This window comes from Chrysemys picta, chromosome 5, assembly GCF_011386835.1.
Source record: "Chrysemys picta bellii isolate R12L10 chromosome 5, ASM1138683v2, whole genome shotgun sequence".
NCBI lineage: Eukaryota > Metazoa > Chordata > Testudines > Emydidae > Chrysemys > Chrysemys picta.
Genome location: NC_088795.1, coordinates 55182730 through 55202008, shown reverse-complemented (window position 1 = coordinate 55202008; position 19279 = coordinate 55182730). Strand labels below are relative to the sequence as shown.

The following is a 19279-nucleotide window of genomic DNA, read 5'->3' as shown; positions in this document are numbered from 1 at the left end:
ATTTTTCAGATTAAAACCAACTTCAAGGTGTTCCACATTATATTTTAGTGGTTCAATAATACACTAGCTTAGATGGTGAAAGACATAAATGCCACATGGCCTCCTTGAGTTTTATTTGATGCTGCTGCTCCTGCTATATCAAAACGTACATATCGTTCAAACTGCATACAAATATGTCACAAGGAAATTGTACACTGGGAGAGAACAGGGTGTGTGTGTGTGTGTGTGTGTGTGTGTGTGTTTTAAAAAACACATGTACTGTACAAACCAACACACAATCATGGGTGATGAAGACTGTGGCAAAGTCAGAATCAATTACAGCACTTACAACTATCATCTATGAGAGAGGTTTTATATAAAATTCTCTTCTTCAAAGGATGACTATACCTAAAACCACATTAAAAAAATAATTACTGGAAGCTTTATTTATATATTGCTTTTTAGTAGGATCCTACTTCAAGTTACTGTACAGTGCAGTCTAATGCTTAATTTCAGTAAGTCTCAAAGATATAGTTTGCCTTTCAAATATATTCAGAAGAACTACATAGTAGCCCACATATTTTCTGCTTCAGCAAAATCCAGATTTAGATGCCAATCTCGATATCATTTTGTGGCATCTTAAAAACAAATAATAATAATATAGCATGCATTTGCCCCAGTCTTTCTTTAATGTTTTTGTCACCAATTTCTACTTGTCACATATTGTGACGAACTGGGACTGTTCTTACTGTGGTCTTTGAATGTTGACAGGGGAGTGTGGCTAGGATAGTCTGCATTGGGCGATGGGAGACTGACCAAGGGGGAATACCTGAGCATGTAACATGAGAACCCAGGAAGGGGTTAGAGGCCAGGTGACACCTTTGCCAGGGAAACTGAACAAAGGCTGTGGGAGGGGTCGCTGAAGGCAGAGTTTCAGGAGCTGGCTGGAGATATGGCTGGGAGGCAGATAGGGCTCTGACCTCCCAAGGGGGCTGGGGTGCCCGAGGACCCCAAGATGGACCTAACTGAGGGGGTCCTGTTGTCTATGCCTGCAAGACCTGTCTTGGACTGTGTTCCTGTCGTCTAAATAAACCTTCTGCTTTACTGGCTGGCTGAGAGTCATGGTGAATCACAGGAAGCCGGGGGTGCAGGGCCCTGAGTCCCCGACACTCCGTGACACACATAAAATTGCATGAGGTAAATTATCTTTCACTTTCCTCAAGTGTAATAAAATAAAGCGAGGACATTAAATTACTCTACTTTGGCATCTAGTTTTGTTCTTATAACTCTAGGTTCTCTCACAGAACATGATTTTTCCCCTCAGGAGTTCCTTTTCTGATAAAGAGGCATTCACTTGTCAGAAAAGGAAGTCAAGGAATAGTTAACTACTGAATCCTCCTGGGAAGCAACAAGTTCCAAGAACAGGGCACATCAAGCTAGGAATCAGGAGACCTGGATTCTATGTGTGGTTCTGCTATTGTTTCAAGTGTATGACTTTGAAAAAGTCTTTTAGTATTTCCATGCCCGATTTTGCTCATCTGGAAAATAAGAATAAATAGAGTGCATATCCATTTGTCAAGAGCTTTGAAGTCTGTTGATGGAGAGCTATGTGAATGCTAGGTGATATATTATTTTGATATAGCTGAGTAAGTCTTGAGATTTCTTAAACACACAACCTTTTTTTTTTGTTTGTTAATCATATTGTAAAATCATGTCCATTTTTTACATATCACTTCGATGAGTGTTTTCGTTATCATGACTGTAAGCTCCTCTAGATACTGGACCGGGGTGAAATCCCGGCGTCATTGAGTCAATGGGAGCTTTGCCAGGTTTCCATCCCGGTCTTCTAATTGGCTTAAAAAGCCATGCTCCTCTATGGCATTATGTACATTTTTTTTTTTAAACCAGCAATTAATCTTCTCTGTTTCATGGACTACATTACTTAAAACTCTAGAACATTGTCATAATACTTCTTGGTCTATTCAACTGCACTGAAGAGGACAATGAGAAAACAAAGTAGAGTTGTCAACAAGGAGTCATTCCTGTTTCTATTCCTAAAACTTCTTCTTTCTTCACTCTCTACTACATTTGGGTACATTTCCTTCTGCTTTTCCTTTGCTTTAATAAATGATGCTTCAAGGAAGGAGTGCTTGATAGTCTCAAAGAATTAAGATGTCATAGTACAGCTTGAGGCCAAGCTAGTCAAATACCTTTAGATTTAGAGGAACACCACCCAGTTGTGCTGATGGAAACAGAGATTCCTTAAAGGCAAATCCCATTTTGCTAGCAATATTGCTTCCAATTTAGCATCACACTACATGCAACTATGGCAGGCTAGAGCAGCAAAAGCACAATGACTACAAAAGAAATACAATGCGAAAGACTGGTCTTTTAAAGTAACATTTAAAAATATACTTTTCAAATTCAGTTCAGATAAGTACAGTAAAAACACAAGGGATTGAATACTCTGGATTTTGTCCCAAAAAGTATATCACTTACCTGTTATTACACTTCTCTGAAGGCTGTATCTTGAATTGATCCAGGCTGTTGGGTCATGAGGCCTCAAGCCATGCTTCAAAAGAGCTTTCAGAGGTTCCAGAAATTACTGAAAGCTCCCCCGTTTGCGGGAGCAGCTGTGAGCCAGGATAGGGAGTGGCGTTACATATGATGCATTATAACCCCAAACTATTTAATCCTTTTTGACCAAATAAATTTAACCTAGGAAACAGTAAGACAGGCATAGCCTAACTCAGTTCACAGCTGCTGCTTCCTTTTTTTTGGCCTCAGGGACACTTCTGCAAATAAGAAGTCTGGAGACTGCTAGGCCCCCAGCTATCTGAGGGGGTGGATGGGTGTTCAGATGTGTATTAGTATGCATATATGCAGGGCCGGCTCTGGCTTTTTTGCCGCCCTAGGCAAAAGAGCCATCCGCCGCCCCGTCTCCCCCTCCTCCAGCGCGGCAGGGGAGGGCGCCACGCCCGGCCGCGGGCCCGCTCTCCTCGGCAGTCAGAGCGCCGGGAGGAGGGCGGAGAGCCCAGCCGGGACTCTCCGATCTCCCCGGCGGCCAGAGTGCCGGGAGCAGGGTGGAGAGCCCGGCCGGGGCTCTCCGCTCTCCCCGGCGGCCAGAGCCCCCGGTGGCCAGAGCGCTGGGGGGAGGGCGGCGAGCCCACCGCGGCTCTCCGCTCTCCCCGACCGGCCGGAGCGCCAGGGGGAGGGCGGCGAGCCTGCTGCAGCTCCGCTCTCCCTGGCGGCCGGAGCGTCGCAGGGAGGGCGGTGAGCCCAGTCGCGCCCCGCTCTCGGGCCAGAGCGCCCCGCCGCGCCGCCCCCCTCCAGGCGCCGCCCCAAGCACATGCTTGGTGGGCTGGTGCCTGGAGCCGGCCCTGCATATATGCTGGTGAATTTTAGGTTGTTAATTTAATATGAATGAATTCTCAAGGATACAAAGGGATACCACCACCCACAACTCACCCCTTCTTCACCATGTTAAACCCTCTTTTACAACACTGTACTATTTCCTAAGAACTAGCATTGAGAAAACATCTAAAAGGTGTCCAAATGTTCCGATATTTATGCCTAAGAGGCCCACTCTCTTTTAGCCACTGACAGGGCCAGGTCTCTGTTGGTAAACGTGTTGGTTCCCAGAGATGGTGGAACCAGAGGAAGCAATACAACATTGCAAACCTCATTTCCACAAAATAGATTGGGAGAGGGGGGGCGGAGACAGGGAACAGGGGTAAATATCTGAAATCACTGCACCAAACCTTGGTCTCATTAAATTCTATGGCAGAACTCTGACTCCAGTGATTCCAGGATTTCGCCCATTACTATCCCAAAAGCCTTCCAGTTCTCAAAAAAAAAAAAAAGTCAAAGGGATCTGTAGACAGAGGAACCCAACAACACTAAAAAGCACAGGGCAATCTGTTCTTATCTGTGAATTCCCATTACCTTATTAGTGTGTGTCATAGCCTTAATGTTATTTTAAACACAGAATGTGAGGGGAAATGTTTCTCAACTACCCACAAATTATTTTTAGCATTGTAAAAATTTGTTGGGCGGAGTAAACACTAGTTACTGTTTAAAATATTGTTGTTTCATTTGCACATCTATGTAAAAATTTAGGTCAAACTAAAACAATTGCTATGTGGACCAAAGAACAGGAGTGGGTGCATATGTACTGAGACTCAGGCTTTATTTACCCCTCCCAATACCAAGCAATCAGAATGTACAATACCAAGCAATCAGGATCAGTTTAAAATAGGAAACACCTTTAAAAAATTAATCTTCCCCACATTTAACACTCCTGATCCAGCACCACAATTCTTGGCCAGGACCAGGTATGTCAAGTCTCAGCAGAGTACATTCTTATCAGTTATTAAAAACCCATTTGAAACTGGGGTTTCAAATGGAAAGATGAAACAGCCTTAGGTCTGATCCTGCAATGGTAACTATTAACATGATTCCCTGTGCTCATGTGAGGTCCTGCTAAAGTCAATTGACTCTCCATGGATGTAGAGGTCCATGCTAAATATATCACTACAGAAACAAGATCACATATACTATTGTAAAAGTTACATAAGGCAACAATGTTTCTCATTAAATAAGAAACTTTGCCATCAGTACCAGAGAGAAAGGAGTTGATGACTGGATGATATGAAAGTTTCTCTCTATAGAAATAACTGTAGCTATCCATACACAGTTAAGGCTCACAGCTGCTTCCTTAGGGCTGGTCCACACTAAGCCCCCAGTTCGAACTAAGATACGCAACTTCAGCTACGTGAATAACGTAGCTGAAGTCAAAGTATCTTAGTTCGAACTTAAAGGTACTTACCGTGGGTCCACACGCGGCAGGCAGGCTCCCCCGTCTAGACAAGACGCGATAAATCGATCCCAGAAGATCGATTGCTTGCCGCCGAATCAGCGGGTAAGTATAGACGTACCCTTAGATAGGAGAAGGTGTGGTCCTGAAATTTCTGGAGGTCTTATAACCCAACACTGTGGATCTCTGCCATGATACATTCCTTTTAGAGAAATAGTAGTACATTCCAACAAAAATTCTTAAAACAAGCACAGGTTAATAAGCACACTGAAATTCCTCTATACTTAAAATGAAAACTCAACAAACATTTTATGTACCACATTCCTCAATTTTTCTTTTCTTTTTCCTAATTCTGGCTAGGCTTTCTTGAAATGCCTGGCCTGTCCATTAACCTCTAGGTACTTGGAGTAATTTATAATGGAATATTGTCAAAATACTTTTAAACGACAAGTGTAGAAACAATGTGCTAGGAGAAGTTGCTAAAAAAGCATCATGGCAAATCTTTGTAATGTATGCGTGTTTCAGTTATATAAAGGACCACGGAAATTTATACTAGTTTTGTGCTATATTAATGGCATTTGAAATTACTCAAAAATATTCTATAGCATGGGAACTTCATCTGTTGTCATTTAAACATGACAAAATAAATACTCCAGTTTTCACTATTTATTATAACCGTTCACAATAAAAGGATATGACGACTTAATACATGGACTTTTTATCCTGACTGGAATGTTTAAATAAGTTCATATTTAAGAATGGAGAGAAACAGTTTATAAGATTTAATTTATTTTATGGGTTAATAAATAAGGTACAATTTCACAGTGGTAAAATCAGACATAATATTATCCTTGGTTAACAAAATCAGGGTTTTTGTTTGTTTGTTTTTAAAGCATATTCCTCTTTTCTCCCATTTCCCTTACCTCCTAAAAATTTACTGTTGTAAATTTTAGTCTTCTGCTGGATATAGTTTTACTTTACAAATAGTTGGCAATATTTGACTATTATATAATTTTTAAATGAAAATTCAAGTTCTTTAGAAAAATAAAACTAATTTATTTTCAAGCTGTTTTATAAAAGCCATCACTGCCAGTAGAAAATGGGCAGAGCCAATCAATATGAACTGTGTTGTATAACAGTACATTTGTTAGTATATCAGTAAACCTGATGATCTTCTTTCTCCATCCATTGAAGTTAACAGGACTTCTCAGATTCTTAACGTGTTTAAGTGCTTTCCTGGATTCGGCGGATGATATCACTTTTTAGAATGCTGCCGTTTCAAGAGGAGATACAAAAAAGCAATGTCTCTTTCTCAGAGATTTATGTGGTTGCACTGTATTGTCAACAATAAAGTGGCAATCTTTTTAGTATAGAGATTGACCTTTTGTGAAGGTCAATACACGCTATGTTGGTAAAAGTATGGAAACTAACAAGTCAAGGAAAAATATTTTTAAACAGTTTTGTATTTATTTTAAAAATATTTTCCAATATCAATTTTTTTCATTGTGTTACTGTCAAATATTTCTTAACTGTTAAACATAACTATTGTCTGACAACATGAAAACAATTAGATGTGAGCAGGAAGTCAAGATTCTGAGGAAGGCTGTTTTGTATTCTGAACACTGCTAGTCAGCTTCAGGACTTGGCACTTCCCGTTTTATGCAGAGATCTTCTACTTCATCATCCTGACAGCATCAGTGTTACCAGTTGAAAATTTAAATTACTAAAATTTTGGGGGCATGTGAGTTTTTAAGCACAGATTACATTTCCCCCCTAAAGTAATACATGTACATCAGTTCAGCCATTTTTCAAGTTGGTAAATATTATTGGTTTCAGATATTTAAAAAACTCATTTTCAAATTATATATATTTAGAAACCAACATTGCTGATATTTGATCTTATGTATGAGCTAAGGTCTCTTAGTATTTTCTTCCAAAGAAAGGAAAATTATAAATATCAAAGTCTGAAAAAGAAAAATCTATTGAGCATGCAAAAAAAATGACAACCATTTATCTACAAGACCCGTATGTTGATGAAACATTACAGTGAGATTGAAAATCATAAGCCGCTTTGATCTCTCTATGCAAGTGTCTCACATCGACACACTACAAGAGAAAGACTTATTTGTTTTTAAAGAGAGACAATTTTAGTCCCGAGAATATAACTTCCTTTAAAGGAAAGTAAATCCAGTGCTCCATAATGCTGCATGGAAATGAACATCTTATAGGAATGCCACAGGGGATTTACCTTTAAGTAAGATAAGAGTTTGGGCCCATTTGTCAGACTTCTCTTAAATTCTGTTTTTTTGGTTGGTTGTTTTTGCTCATGCACTTTTGTCACTGAAGTTGCTGTAGCTTCCTCAAACTCACTACAGTGTCTCCCACAAAGTAAGTAGCTCTTAAAACCAAAACAGAAATGTTTTTAAATGTTAAGATATTTAAGATCTAGCAATCTCCATAAAAGCAGGGAAATTCAGAATCAATCCTAACTCAGTCCACTTCACAGGCATTACTTGACATTTAGGGCCACATCTTGGCATCCAGCTCTTAGCGTGAGGCAAATGCAGCTTGAGAGCCATGGGCTGGTGGGCTCTGAGCTCTGTCTGGATCCCAAGGGCTGTATTGCAACTTCCTGGCCAACAACCTAATTTGCTTCCTATGCGACTCTGTCCTACCTGAGCACTGAAGTCAAGATGATGGGCAGTTCCAATTGTGAACTGAGAATGAGCACGGGAGGTCTAATTTCTTTGCCTTTACAGACTGCAGTAAGGCCTAACATTATTTAACATTTCTAGATTTAACGTAGGTATTCATGTTTTTCATTATTTAAAAGAAAATTTAAATAAAAAATGTTCTATAATACAGGGTACTTTTAATAGGATTTGTTAGAAGCAGCAGGACACAACATGCAATTCATTCTCCCATGGTACAATTAATTTTTGAGACACTGTAATAATATTTTCAGCAACTGTATATGCCTAAAACAATACTAAAGGGGAAATGTAAGAACCATTTTATCATTAAATCATGCAGTGATTTATTATCCTTTTACCTAGTAACATGTTACTATGCTTATAGAGATATATTTAATCAAAATGTTAATGTGGTCTCCTTCATAGCGAGCAGGCCATCTATAGCCTATTATGTATAAGAACTAACTCACAACTCTTAGTCTGTTTACGGGTACTTTATAACAGGAAATGGCGTGCCACCTCTTGATTAATAAAAACATGTACAGCTATAATCTTTAAACCTACAGAAATATTCAGTTTTATTACTCAAGTAATTTTAAATGACCAAATGCTTTCTTAAGATGCTTAGTTCTGCTTTTTTTAATCTGAATTCTTGGAAAACAATCATTTCATACTATCTTGATTTTGGTATGAAAAGATGAAGCGCCAAATCATTATATTATAGGGTAAGAGCAACTTCCACAGCATGTTTTTCTCACCTTTTCTGTCAGGTTTGAGGTTCCGATCCACTGGTGGTGGTTCACATTCTGCAACAGGTACTGGCCTTCTGGGAGGGGTCTTTGGACTGGACCTGAAACCCATGTGGGCGGGTGGAGGGACTTGCATTCCAAATAACGAAAAATCAAATGTGCCTGGTGTCATAGGTACATAGTTTGTCTCTTGGATGGGTTCAGTAAAGCTGCTGGAATGCTGCCGTGGTGGAGAGTTAGGATTCATTGGGACATAGTTTTCATCCAGTTCTTCACTTGAAACACTTCCCACTGTGAACATGCTTCTGTTTTTCTAGAATTAACATACATTTCCTTTAACAACAAAATAATCAGTTATGCTATCAGCTGTGAAATCAGATTCATATTTTAATCTCATCTACTAAAAATATCGTGCAACTCTACACCCTGGTTTTGTACTACAGAACACAGAACATGCAAATGTTTTGTCAGTATAGTCTCAAGTCAGATCAAATCATACTTACAAAGCCTTCCAGTGAGCTAGCTCTGTCATTTGGAAATGATCGTGGAATATCATAGCAGTCTTGAGAACTAATATCTAAAGAATGAAAGGGGTGAAAGTAGGTATTTATTTTCTCATCTCAGTACCTGTCATGTACGTACATTAGACCACTTTTCCAAAGTCTGTAGTTGTTTACTAACTGCTTTCAAGTGCAATTCAAGTTACTGATCTTTAAAGCGCTAGTCATCAAATAATCAAACAGGGGGAGAAAGAGAGCGAGACAGATACACCTGCTATATGATGGTGCAGAGTGGTATAAAGGTTTGGGATGACTGCACTACTTATCAACAAAGCTTCTATCTACTGTATAAGTCACACTTTAAAGATCTGATACTGACATTTTCCAGGGCCAGAAACAAGTGATGCATCCTGTTGCAAAGCTGAGAGGTCTCATTTCCAAATGGTACAAAATATCTATATCTGTCATAACAGATTTTGAGATCTTGGTGTTTCGCATGCAGTTCTACTTGGAAAAGTGACTTTAAGAACAGAATTGTGGGTCAGAAGTTTTCCGACAGAATATTTTCTATTGGAAATTGCTGATTCAACAGAATTGAAACATTCTACGGAAACATGTAAAATCCATCAAAACTTTCAAAGGAAACTTACCTGGTTTCCTGCCAGATCACCTGCCTTTCTCCTTGGCAGCCCAGCCTCCCAGGTCCTCCAGCAACTTGGGAGGCCAGCTCTCCAACTGGCTTGCTGGTACACTGGCAAACCAGTCAACCAGCTAACCTGGAAATTTTCAAAAATATCCATTTTGTTTTTTCCAAAATGGAATTTTTTTGAAAATTTCCATTTCATGTGAAATTTCACATTTCCAACTTTTAATTCCAAATCAGAATGAAATATATTTCCCATGGGGCAGAAATTCTAATTCTTGCCTATCTCTTATTGCGGGTTGCCTATTTATTTTGTCTCAATATTTCCATTTCCATTTCGCTAAATTTACAGGTGAAACATTTTGGGAAGGGGATGGCCTTTTGGAGTTTGGTTTTAAATGTTTTAATTTTGAAATACTAATTCATTCTTTCCATCAAACAAAACATTAAAATAATATCCAAACAAGTATATCATCAATTCCTTTTTTGTATTTTGCCTTAAAATATTCCCTACCTAATTCCTCTCTCCAAAGGACTTCTTTTTTAAGATCCCTCACCTATAATTAATATTACTCTAATTGGTTTAGTAATTTATATTAACATGACATTGTTATGCTGTTGTCTCAGAAAACTAAGGCATCCATTATAGCATCAGAGACATTTACAAGATTAATGGAAAGGATTTCTCTATATTTGATTGGAGATGTAACACCACCATTTCCCAACCTTTCCATTGTTATTAAAAACAGAAATGTATATTGTTTTTGATATTTAATTAATCGTAGCTTGAAAGAGAGAAAAAAGACAGAAAAAACTGTAAGTAGCAAATTTTTCCTTAGGCAGAAGCAGCTGGATGTTAACAAACATCCAAAAATGTGTTAAGTCTCATGCCGAAAATAATAAGTATACTTTAAAGTCCAGAAATACAAACATGTTTTAATTATTATATTTTCATTTTTTCTAGACAAACTACATTACATATACTTAATCATAGGGAGGTAAATATATTTTTTGTACCAGCAGAAATAAAGGTATGGGTTTATCTAGACATATAGGGCTTAGAGCAGTCCCCACAGAAGTCAATGGGACTCTTTCTGTTGACCTCAACAGGAGTGAGATAGGGCCATTAGAAACTAATATTATACTGAATGATTTATATCAAAAAGTAAATATTAAACTCCTTTAATGAAATTGATAATAACAAACAGAATTAATTCTCCACTTTCAGATATCAAAGACAAATCCAATATTAATGTATTTGACCCTCTTTTTTAAAAGATTTCTAGGATTTCAATGATACTTTGCAATAGACAGATCCTTAATCAAGAGCCCTTATGCTTTGCTACTTTGTTTCCAGAGTCTAAGTTCTTTTATTCCCACATCTACAAGTTTTTTCCTTTTGAAGACTATCTTCAACTGGAAAAATTTTAGTAGTAACAAGCTTGGCATCTAAAGACCACCCTTCAATGGGGTGTACTCCCCACTCTGGGTTCTGAGAGGGATGAATTAGGCCAGATGAGCCCAAACAGCCAATTAAGCAGCAAACGAGGGAGATATAGGCTGAGTGGAAAGCCCTGATTAGAGAGAAGGTCACCTGAGCAAAGGTCGGTTGGGCTAGCATAAAGGAAGCTAGCATCAGAAAAGGCTTTCAGGAGGAAGTTTGCAGAGACCTCCTCTTTAGTAGAAAGGGAAGGAAGGGACCCAGGAAAAGAGTACAACCCTGGGGAGGTCTGGCCCTCAGAGAAGGACCTACACTGAAGAGAGCATGGTGGACAAGAGAGCCTGTGGGACACAGAGTAGGAAGCAGCCCAGGGAGTAAGCTACAAGGTTGGGGACTGAACAAATCTTGGTTGTGTGTTGTCGGGTCCCTGGGCTGGAACCCGGAGTAGAGGGTGGGCCCAGGTTCCCCTACCAGCCACTGAGGGAGTGGCACCATGGGGCAGTGAACAGAAAGACGGCCTGAGACATTACTGGAGTGACATTGTCAGGGCAGTGAGGACTGCCTCATGCTTTTTGTGGCAAGAGACTTTGAAAAATCACCCAGGAAGGGAAAACCGCTGTGATTTGGCTGGAGCAGCTCCTGGAGTGAGAGGGGCTGCACACAGAGAGCAATACAGAGAGACAGAGTGCAGCTGGCAGAAGGGAAGTCTGCCTCACAGAACTAATCCCCAGAACAGCCAGGAGGAGGCGCTATCCTGCAGTGGATAGAGTGCCCTGTCACAATCTTGAAGAGCAGGAAGTATTGGTCTAAAGAAGAAAAAGATATACAGTGCTCAAGTGTCAGCCATGTCAAATATAAACTCAGCACCAGTTGAGAAGGGAGATGGAAGAGTGGCTCTAAACCACTTTTCTGATCCCTCAATCTAGGATGGCTAAAACCAGAACGGCCCCAGTGTAACTTAGAACAGCTTCTGAGTTGCTCTGTGTTTCCAGCTGCAGCCAGCTGAATGTTATGTACTCCACCCCACTCCCAAGGCACCCCATTTGCAGATAGGTGGTTGTGGTAGGGTGGAGGGGCAGCACGGTGTTGACTATGCCAGTTTTGTGACATCTATGGATTCCCCGGTATTAGGAGGAATCCTCAACTGCCTCTTTTTGATAGCTTTCTGGGCTGAATCCATGGCTGATTTGGATCTACAAAGCCACAGACTCGTTATCGACCCATCTAAGAGTCTATAATGCTCTAATAGAAAGAGGAGGTAATGAGATTTTTTTTCTACCTATCAGTCCTACAAACTGCAAGTCAACTCTAGCTCAAGCTGAGGGTTTGGGGTTTTTTCCCCCCCTTTTGCCTTCTCACATATCACCACCAGAGAGAAAGTCCCTGCAGCACAAAGTATAACTTAAAATTATACCTATGTAAACTCACAGTATCCAAATTCTGCCCTGAGTTACATCTGTACAACTCCAGTTATAACTTGCCTATAGGATCTTTATTACTAGTGATGACGCATAAAAAGAAAATAAGATCGCTTGACTTCTGCAAACCAAAAAGTGAGTTTGACAAGTAAATTCAAAGTTTGACAAAAAAAGACATACGTAAATTAAGTAAATATATTGGATCACTGAGACTCAAGAAACATGGAACTCAAGCAAGTCATTTTTCCAGAACAATTTTAGAACAGCCACTAACTTTACACCTGTCACTCATGAGGATTACCACTGCTGGGCCTTGAGCCACTGCACCTTTGAACAGGAGCAGGGAACTCCATATGTGAGGGAAAGAAGGAAAAAGCTCTCTAGCAGTTTGGTTTAGAAGCTACTCGTAGGTTTGGAATGTGAGCCATGGCACTGGCAAAAATGGATCAGAGTGCTAACTTGCCTCTAAACTGCGCGGCCGCGCAGCAAGCTATCAAATTCTGTGCAGGTGGGGAGAGGCGCCTCTTCCCCCGGCCCCATCCCCGGAGCTGCCACGGTGAGAGAGGGCTAGGGGGAGTCCTCTCTCCCCACTGCAGCCTTGGGACAGCCTGCACCCCAAACCCCTCATCCCCAGCCCCACCCCAGAGCCCTCAACTCCAGCCAGAGCCCTCAGCCCCCTAACTCCAACCCTCTGCCCCAACCCTGAGCCCCCTCCTGCACCTCAACCCCCTCATCCCGATCCCACCCCAGAGCCATCACCGCCCCCCGCACCTCAACCCTTTGCCCCAGCCCTAAGCCCCCTCCCACACTCCAAACCTCTTGGCCCCACCCCCATCACACATCACCTCCATGTTGGTGCACATAACGAAATTCATTCTGCACATGGATGTAAAAATTTGAGGGAACATTGTTACAGTGCACCACGCAGGTGAAGTAATGAAGGTCCATGATAAATACAATTTATCACAGGACTACCACTACCACATAGGATTATAATATAAAATATACAGAAATATGAAGTATGTTGTCTGCAAATAATTTGGGCAATAGTATATTTGAAGGCTGCACTAGACAATCTTAATAAATTCTTGAGACTTGAACCATCAAAATTTAAAATAAAATGCCTATATTTTGGATGAGGTCACTAGAAGTTAGTTTCTGTGTAACACATTTAAAAGACAACTTAAAAATTAATTTAAAATTACTGGATGTTTAAAAGGGGCACTCTAGAAAGCTGGATAAAGCCTTTTTATGGTCTTCATTTTGGCTGAGATTTTCAAAGCATTCTGTCACCCTATTTTCAGTAGAAACTGGGTGCATAATTCCCTTAGGTCCACTCCTTTAAAGAGCTCAGCCTATTGCACAAAATTGAAACAAAAGAATCGTGAAAAAGCAAGGTCAAGACACCAACTACTGACCTTTACGAAATATATTCAAATCTACAGTGGAAATGGTATTACTGCGTGATGGTGGCAATCCTGCTGTAGGGATGCAATAACTACTATCAGTGTCTGAGGCAGTACGAGTAATGCTACAGGTTTCCACGGGAGATCGATCCGAAGTGTGATGTGGTTTTGGTGGCCGAGGTGGAGGAATATCTGGAATAGTCTCTAGCTTCGAAGTTCCTTCTGGAAAAGTTCGTGGAATCTGATAAGTACCTCCTGGTGTTGGGGGAATGTCATAACTAATGGAGAAATGCCTCATTTGTGTATCTAATGAAGATGTAGCAGAAGGGGTATTGAAAACATGTTGCTCTCCTTCTGTATCAGTCCCAGATGGAGATGTTGCCTTTGGTAAACCATCCTGTGAATAACTCCTAGGCAGGTTATAAAGGCTGCAGTCTACGGACACTGATGCCGCTCGAGGTGGCGGAGAGTCATAGGTACTTTGTTGCTGAAAAAAGCCATTCACTGCATGCTTGCTCAATGATGGAGCAGAATTTTTATGGGAGGGTACATTATCATTGCAGTCTGTTTCAGAAGAGATGGACTTTGCGGAGTCAGCATGCAATCTAAACAAAATAAGATTGAAATGTTGATGTATAAAGAAACACATTACAACTGTAAAGAACAACAGAAAATTTAAAATGTAATCAACTAAAAGTCATTCAATTTCTTAATTCTAAAAAAATTAAACTTAGATCTTTATTTTAAATATTTTAAGTAATTATACATGCACGCACACGCGCGCACACACACACACACACACACGTACGTACGTGTGTGGATATATTCATCATATCAGCTAGGCAGCTGGGGTTTTCACAAATATGTGACTTTGAATAAAGTCTCAGACTGGTTTGGAGGGCTTCTTGTTTGGCTGGGTGTTTTGAAAAAAACATGTTGCACACTCTATGAAGAGCTCATGAATGGCAATGTTAACGGTCCAGACATAGCACTAAAATTCTGGGCTTATGGTAACTTGCTTCCTCTAACAAATACGAAGGAAATACAATTAAAAAAAATAAGGCCTTGTAACTTGCAACAGGTTTAAGTAGATACCTAAAGACATACGCTTTTTTTTTTTAAGCATACAGAAGACAATGTATAGAGTAAATCAGAAAATGGAGGCAGAAAAGCTGAAGCAGTTAGTCTGAAGAAAAAAATTACAGGACATGGGGAACAAACCTGTATTCTGGTCTTGACCAGGGACAAGACAGCATTGTTTGATATTTTTTTTTTTTAAATCCAAACAGTGGGTTTTATATGGCTTCTTTGGAAATTACGTCTCTTACGAAGAGAGCACCTAACAATGAACTGTTACCTACAATACCAAAAAAAGCAGTGGCTGCACTCGCTCGCTCTCTCCCCTCTTGTGTAGAATTCCATCATCACATTGTGGCACAAAAATTCAGTTGATAAGCCTGACAGTTAGTTTAACACAAAAGTCAAAATGAACGAAAACACTAATAGGTAAGTAGAGTAGTTACTCTTAAACTTAGCATTTACCCACAATGCCAACATATTGGTATCGAATACACCACATTATTTTCTAATTTAAGTACCACTGGAATCTATTGTTGCCTGTGTGGCACAATCTGAGTATGTCACTGTAATAAGTACAGCTATTACCCCTATTACTCCAGTCATGTAACCAATTACAGGGCAGTTTATAAAATTATTGGAGTAAATATTTGACTGAAGATAAAACAGCAGCATGTAATGTCTTGGATACTAGGAGCTATAAAAAGAAAAGTTACACACTTACAAATATACAACCTGATTCCATAGTGCTTATTCAAACAGAACTCCCAGCAAAAGCAATGCGAGTTTTGACTGAATAAAGATGACAATTGTATATACCATACCAGTGACAAACAAAAAGGTCTCAAAGTCATATTTTTCTATCCTGTAGAAACAGTAGTCAAACTATAGTATCAAAGATTAGTAGTCTCAGTGCGCGCATGCACACACCTTCAAAAACTTCAACTAATTTAAAAAGTTATAAAAATAAAATACAAATTAAGGCAAGAAACACACAGCATAGCATGATATGATAATAGAATAGAAATTCATGTAGCAAGCAGTACAGCACACTTTATTTTCACTCTTCCATTCGTGGATTATGCAGTTATTACAATCATTGTTGTCCATTACATATTCTCTATTTACCTATGCTCACAAACCCAAGTGGGCTTTAAAATATTGAACACAAAAAGTATTACAAATACCTTTAAAATCTTACTTACCAATTCTGAGCGCTAAGGAGCCTTTTACACGGGCCTTTGAGAGACCTCCTAATGAGGCTGTGCTGCATTTTATTTAATTCTATAAATGCACAACATACAGGAAACAGTCAACTAAAACCATCATTGAAAATTAGTAGTGCAATAACAGTGCATGGATGCCACTCTGGTAGAGTACAGTTCATGCTACCTACTAATGTTACCATATTAAACTTTAATTACTTCTAAAAGTAACAATGCTTTTCCTTACTGTTTCTTGTCCATGTGCATTCATGAAAACTGAACAGAAGGAAACAGGAGAAGGATCAGATTTAGACTACTTGAGGCAGCATAGCCATCTTTCCCTTTTCCCTAGTGGCTGCATCTTGTGCTTTAGAATCTAAGCATTTTCAAAAACTGTTCTTTTAAAACTGAGTCTCTAGTCCTTATAAAAAGCAACAGAGGGTCCTGTGGCACCTTTGAGACTAACAGAAGTACTGGGAGCATAAGCTTTCGTGGGTCAGAACCTCACTTCTTCAGATACAAGATTCCCTTGCATCTGAAGAAGTGAGATTCTGACCCACGAAAGCTTATGCTCCCAGTACTTCTGTTAGTCTCAAAGGTGCCACAGGACCCTCTGTTGCTTTTTACAGATTCAGACTAACACGGCTACCCCTCTGATTCTAGTCCTTATGGATGTGAATATAACCTTCAAAATGTGAACTGGAAAGACTGATCTGTGTCTGTCTGAGTTTGAAGACAGGCTGAAACAACAGTGCCAAGAGAGGAGTAAATTGCCCCTTTTCATCTTAGTGTGACAATCTCTGAAGCATAAATGATCATTAAAATGTCAGTAACAACTTTCACTGCTTATCAAAACAGGCATGGAAGAATTGGTATAATTATGAAAATCTGCACAATGTACTGTGAATGGCATCTCAGACTGGGAGAGCCTGGGTTGTGAGCAGAGCCTGAGAAGAGAATTAACACTATTATTTTTCCAGACTGACCCTAGAAGCAGAATGTTTAGTGAAGGGTGCATTTCTTCCATTCAAGCAGAACAGCTACATTTTATAATTTAGTACAACTTTTCCATACACTTCCATAGCAGGTCATGAATAACTTTTCTGGCTCTGATAGTGCATCAGCAGATAATACTGATTAACATAGAGCATCACTGCACTCCTATTTGTTTAAAATAAAGACTGACTTAGTATAGCAGAGGAAAAAAATTAGCCACATCTGTTACCGAGTAGGACTGACACACCAACTCCTAGCATCATGGTTCTACTACACATTCTCCTTACATCGCTGCATTACCAGGCCCAAGCACTGGCAACATAGTATCTGCCCCCATTCCTTTTCCCACAGTAAGACAGCCTCTCTTTCCATGGTACCATGAAAAGAGTCCTGCACATCCTTCAAGTCCTGACCTGGCTCCACAGAGGTGGTGACAGGACATAGGACCATACTCAAACTGGCTCCCACTCTCCATATAGCTGTGCAGTTGGGAGTTGGGGGAGTATGCATGTCCCTGATAAGGCTTTGAACTAAGTAGAGGCACATTTTTGTCCCTTTAACTGGCTCTTGGTTCCTCTTCCCAAAACTAGCTGCTGACAGAAGATTAGGAACATAAATAATTTTACAAAAATATTCAGTTTTGAAGCAGACTGAGGATTGAACTCCCCACTTTCTAATACATTGTAAGTCGTTTGGTCACTTATCCTCTACCAATAGCTTTCCCTCTGTGAGAATCAATACAACAGGGCAGAGAGACTACTCCAGAGAAGGTATAGGAGCAAAGCAGCTATTGTGTATCAGCACTCAGGAATGGTAAAAGAGCAGTGTGAGAAGCATGCATGGTAGAAATGTGAGTTCAGCCTTGATAGGTGCTGTCATAGCCCTATCTTGATTAATTGAAGTTGGGTTATATTGTTTCTTTTATTAAAACTCACAGCAGACCATGCAGGACATGTTTCAAATATGAAATTTTCAAGCAGGTTATGGCTCTGTGCTTCATTTCCCACACAGACTAAAAAACAACATTATACACTCACTGCAGTGGAATCTTTTTACTTTCAAAATCTTCCAGTAGTAGGTATTCTTTCCCTTCTTCAGAGACAAAGGATGACCCTGGGCTGGTTTATAAACAGGAAAAAATGGAGTAAGATCAGCAAGATAACAGCTGTTATTTTTGTATGTATCTCTGCCAACCAGCCAGAAATGTAAAGATTTCAAACAGACTCTATGGATGAAATTTTTCTTGTAAGTTCAAAGATGAACTCTCAATCTTATTTAACACTGCAGTCAAATGTAATGATATTTTTTACTAATTACCTATTAGAACTTTAAAGATGGTCCAAAGTGATCAGGACATAAAACTGTACTATAGAATAAATATTATGATTATTAATACAACTACTATTATTTCTAACATGCTCCCAATTCCAGTAATTGTACAACATTTTTAAAGTATCTATAAATAAAATAGATGTATGTTAGCACTGAAGATGCAAATACCAAGAACCTTGAAAATTCCAAAAAAGAAATAATCTAGAAATATTCTCTATTTGCCCTTAGTCCCCCTCCCCCAAATGTACAGGAATGCACTGATTCCTAGATGTTCTAAAAAGGAACATGTTAAAGGACGATATTTTCTCCTCATTTTTTGATGAACACTGGTCACTGTTGAAGGATGAATTAAAAGGTAAACACACTCCCAAACTAAGAATTTATGAAAATTCCTTTAATTTGTAACTTTTTTCTCATGTTATAACATCTGCCTACGTAATTATAACTACTATGTTTTATTTTTTTAAAATATGGTTAAAAAAAAACTTTGCTAAGAAATACCGAAGGCCAAAAGGATGCATCGAGTCTACTAACATCTAGAACCTGTATTATAAAATCCAGAGATTAATTATTCTACTTTAAAAAAAAAACCCTCAAAACGGTATGAAAGTCTAGAAACTAACAGGAAAAGAAAGTAGCCACTTCAGTCATGCCATACATTCCTTCTTCGCTCACCATTGTTCCTGTGCGCTCATACAAGTTTTCCCTCCCCTTCCCATCGTAAATATGACCCCTTATAATCTGCATAAATACTGCATAACGTACTGCAAAGGTATTGTGAAATTCTAGTCAGTGGTGGGCAACCTGTGGCTGTTGTAGTTCCTTATCAAGGGGGTCTATTTCCAATTTGCTATGGCCCCATTTCAGCAAAAGATATATGCCTAATGTTAGGCAATTGCTTCACTAACTTGCTGAGTTGGGGCTAAAACGCCAATATAACATTATTTTGCAGTAACACTATTACATATTTTATAAAATAAAGACAAACAGTTAAATGTTAAACAGCAAGCTCACCTCAACCTGA

General features: G+C 39.5%; 1 protein-coding gene across 23 annotated transcripts in view; it reads right to left on the bottom strand.

Annotated features, from left to right (window-relative positions):
- The window catches only part of GAB1 (GRB2 associated binding protein 1), a 140795-nt gene that overhangs the window by 21478 nt on the left and 100038 nt on the right, over positions 1–19279 (bottom strand). For 12 of the 23 annotated variants that reach the window (XR_010601363.1, XM_005284309.5, XM_005284307.5 and 9 more), the window contains 3 exons: positions 13658–14250; positions 8741–8814; positions 8247–8550 (listed from right to left, as the gene is read on the bottom strand). Coding sequence is in view for 20 of the 23 variants with exons in the window: in XM_005284309.5 (XP_005284366.1) it covers positions 8247–8550; positions 8741–8814; positions 13658–14250 (971 nt within the window). In the remaining 3 variants the exon portion in view is untranslated. Of the gene's footprint in view, positions 1–8246; positions 8551–8740; positions 8815–13657; positions 14251–17960; positions 18042–19279 lie in introns of all 23 variants that reach the window. The other 11 variants (XR_010601362.1, XR_010601364.1, XM_024103427.3 and 8 more) reach the window with 1 other exon arrangement.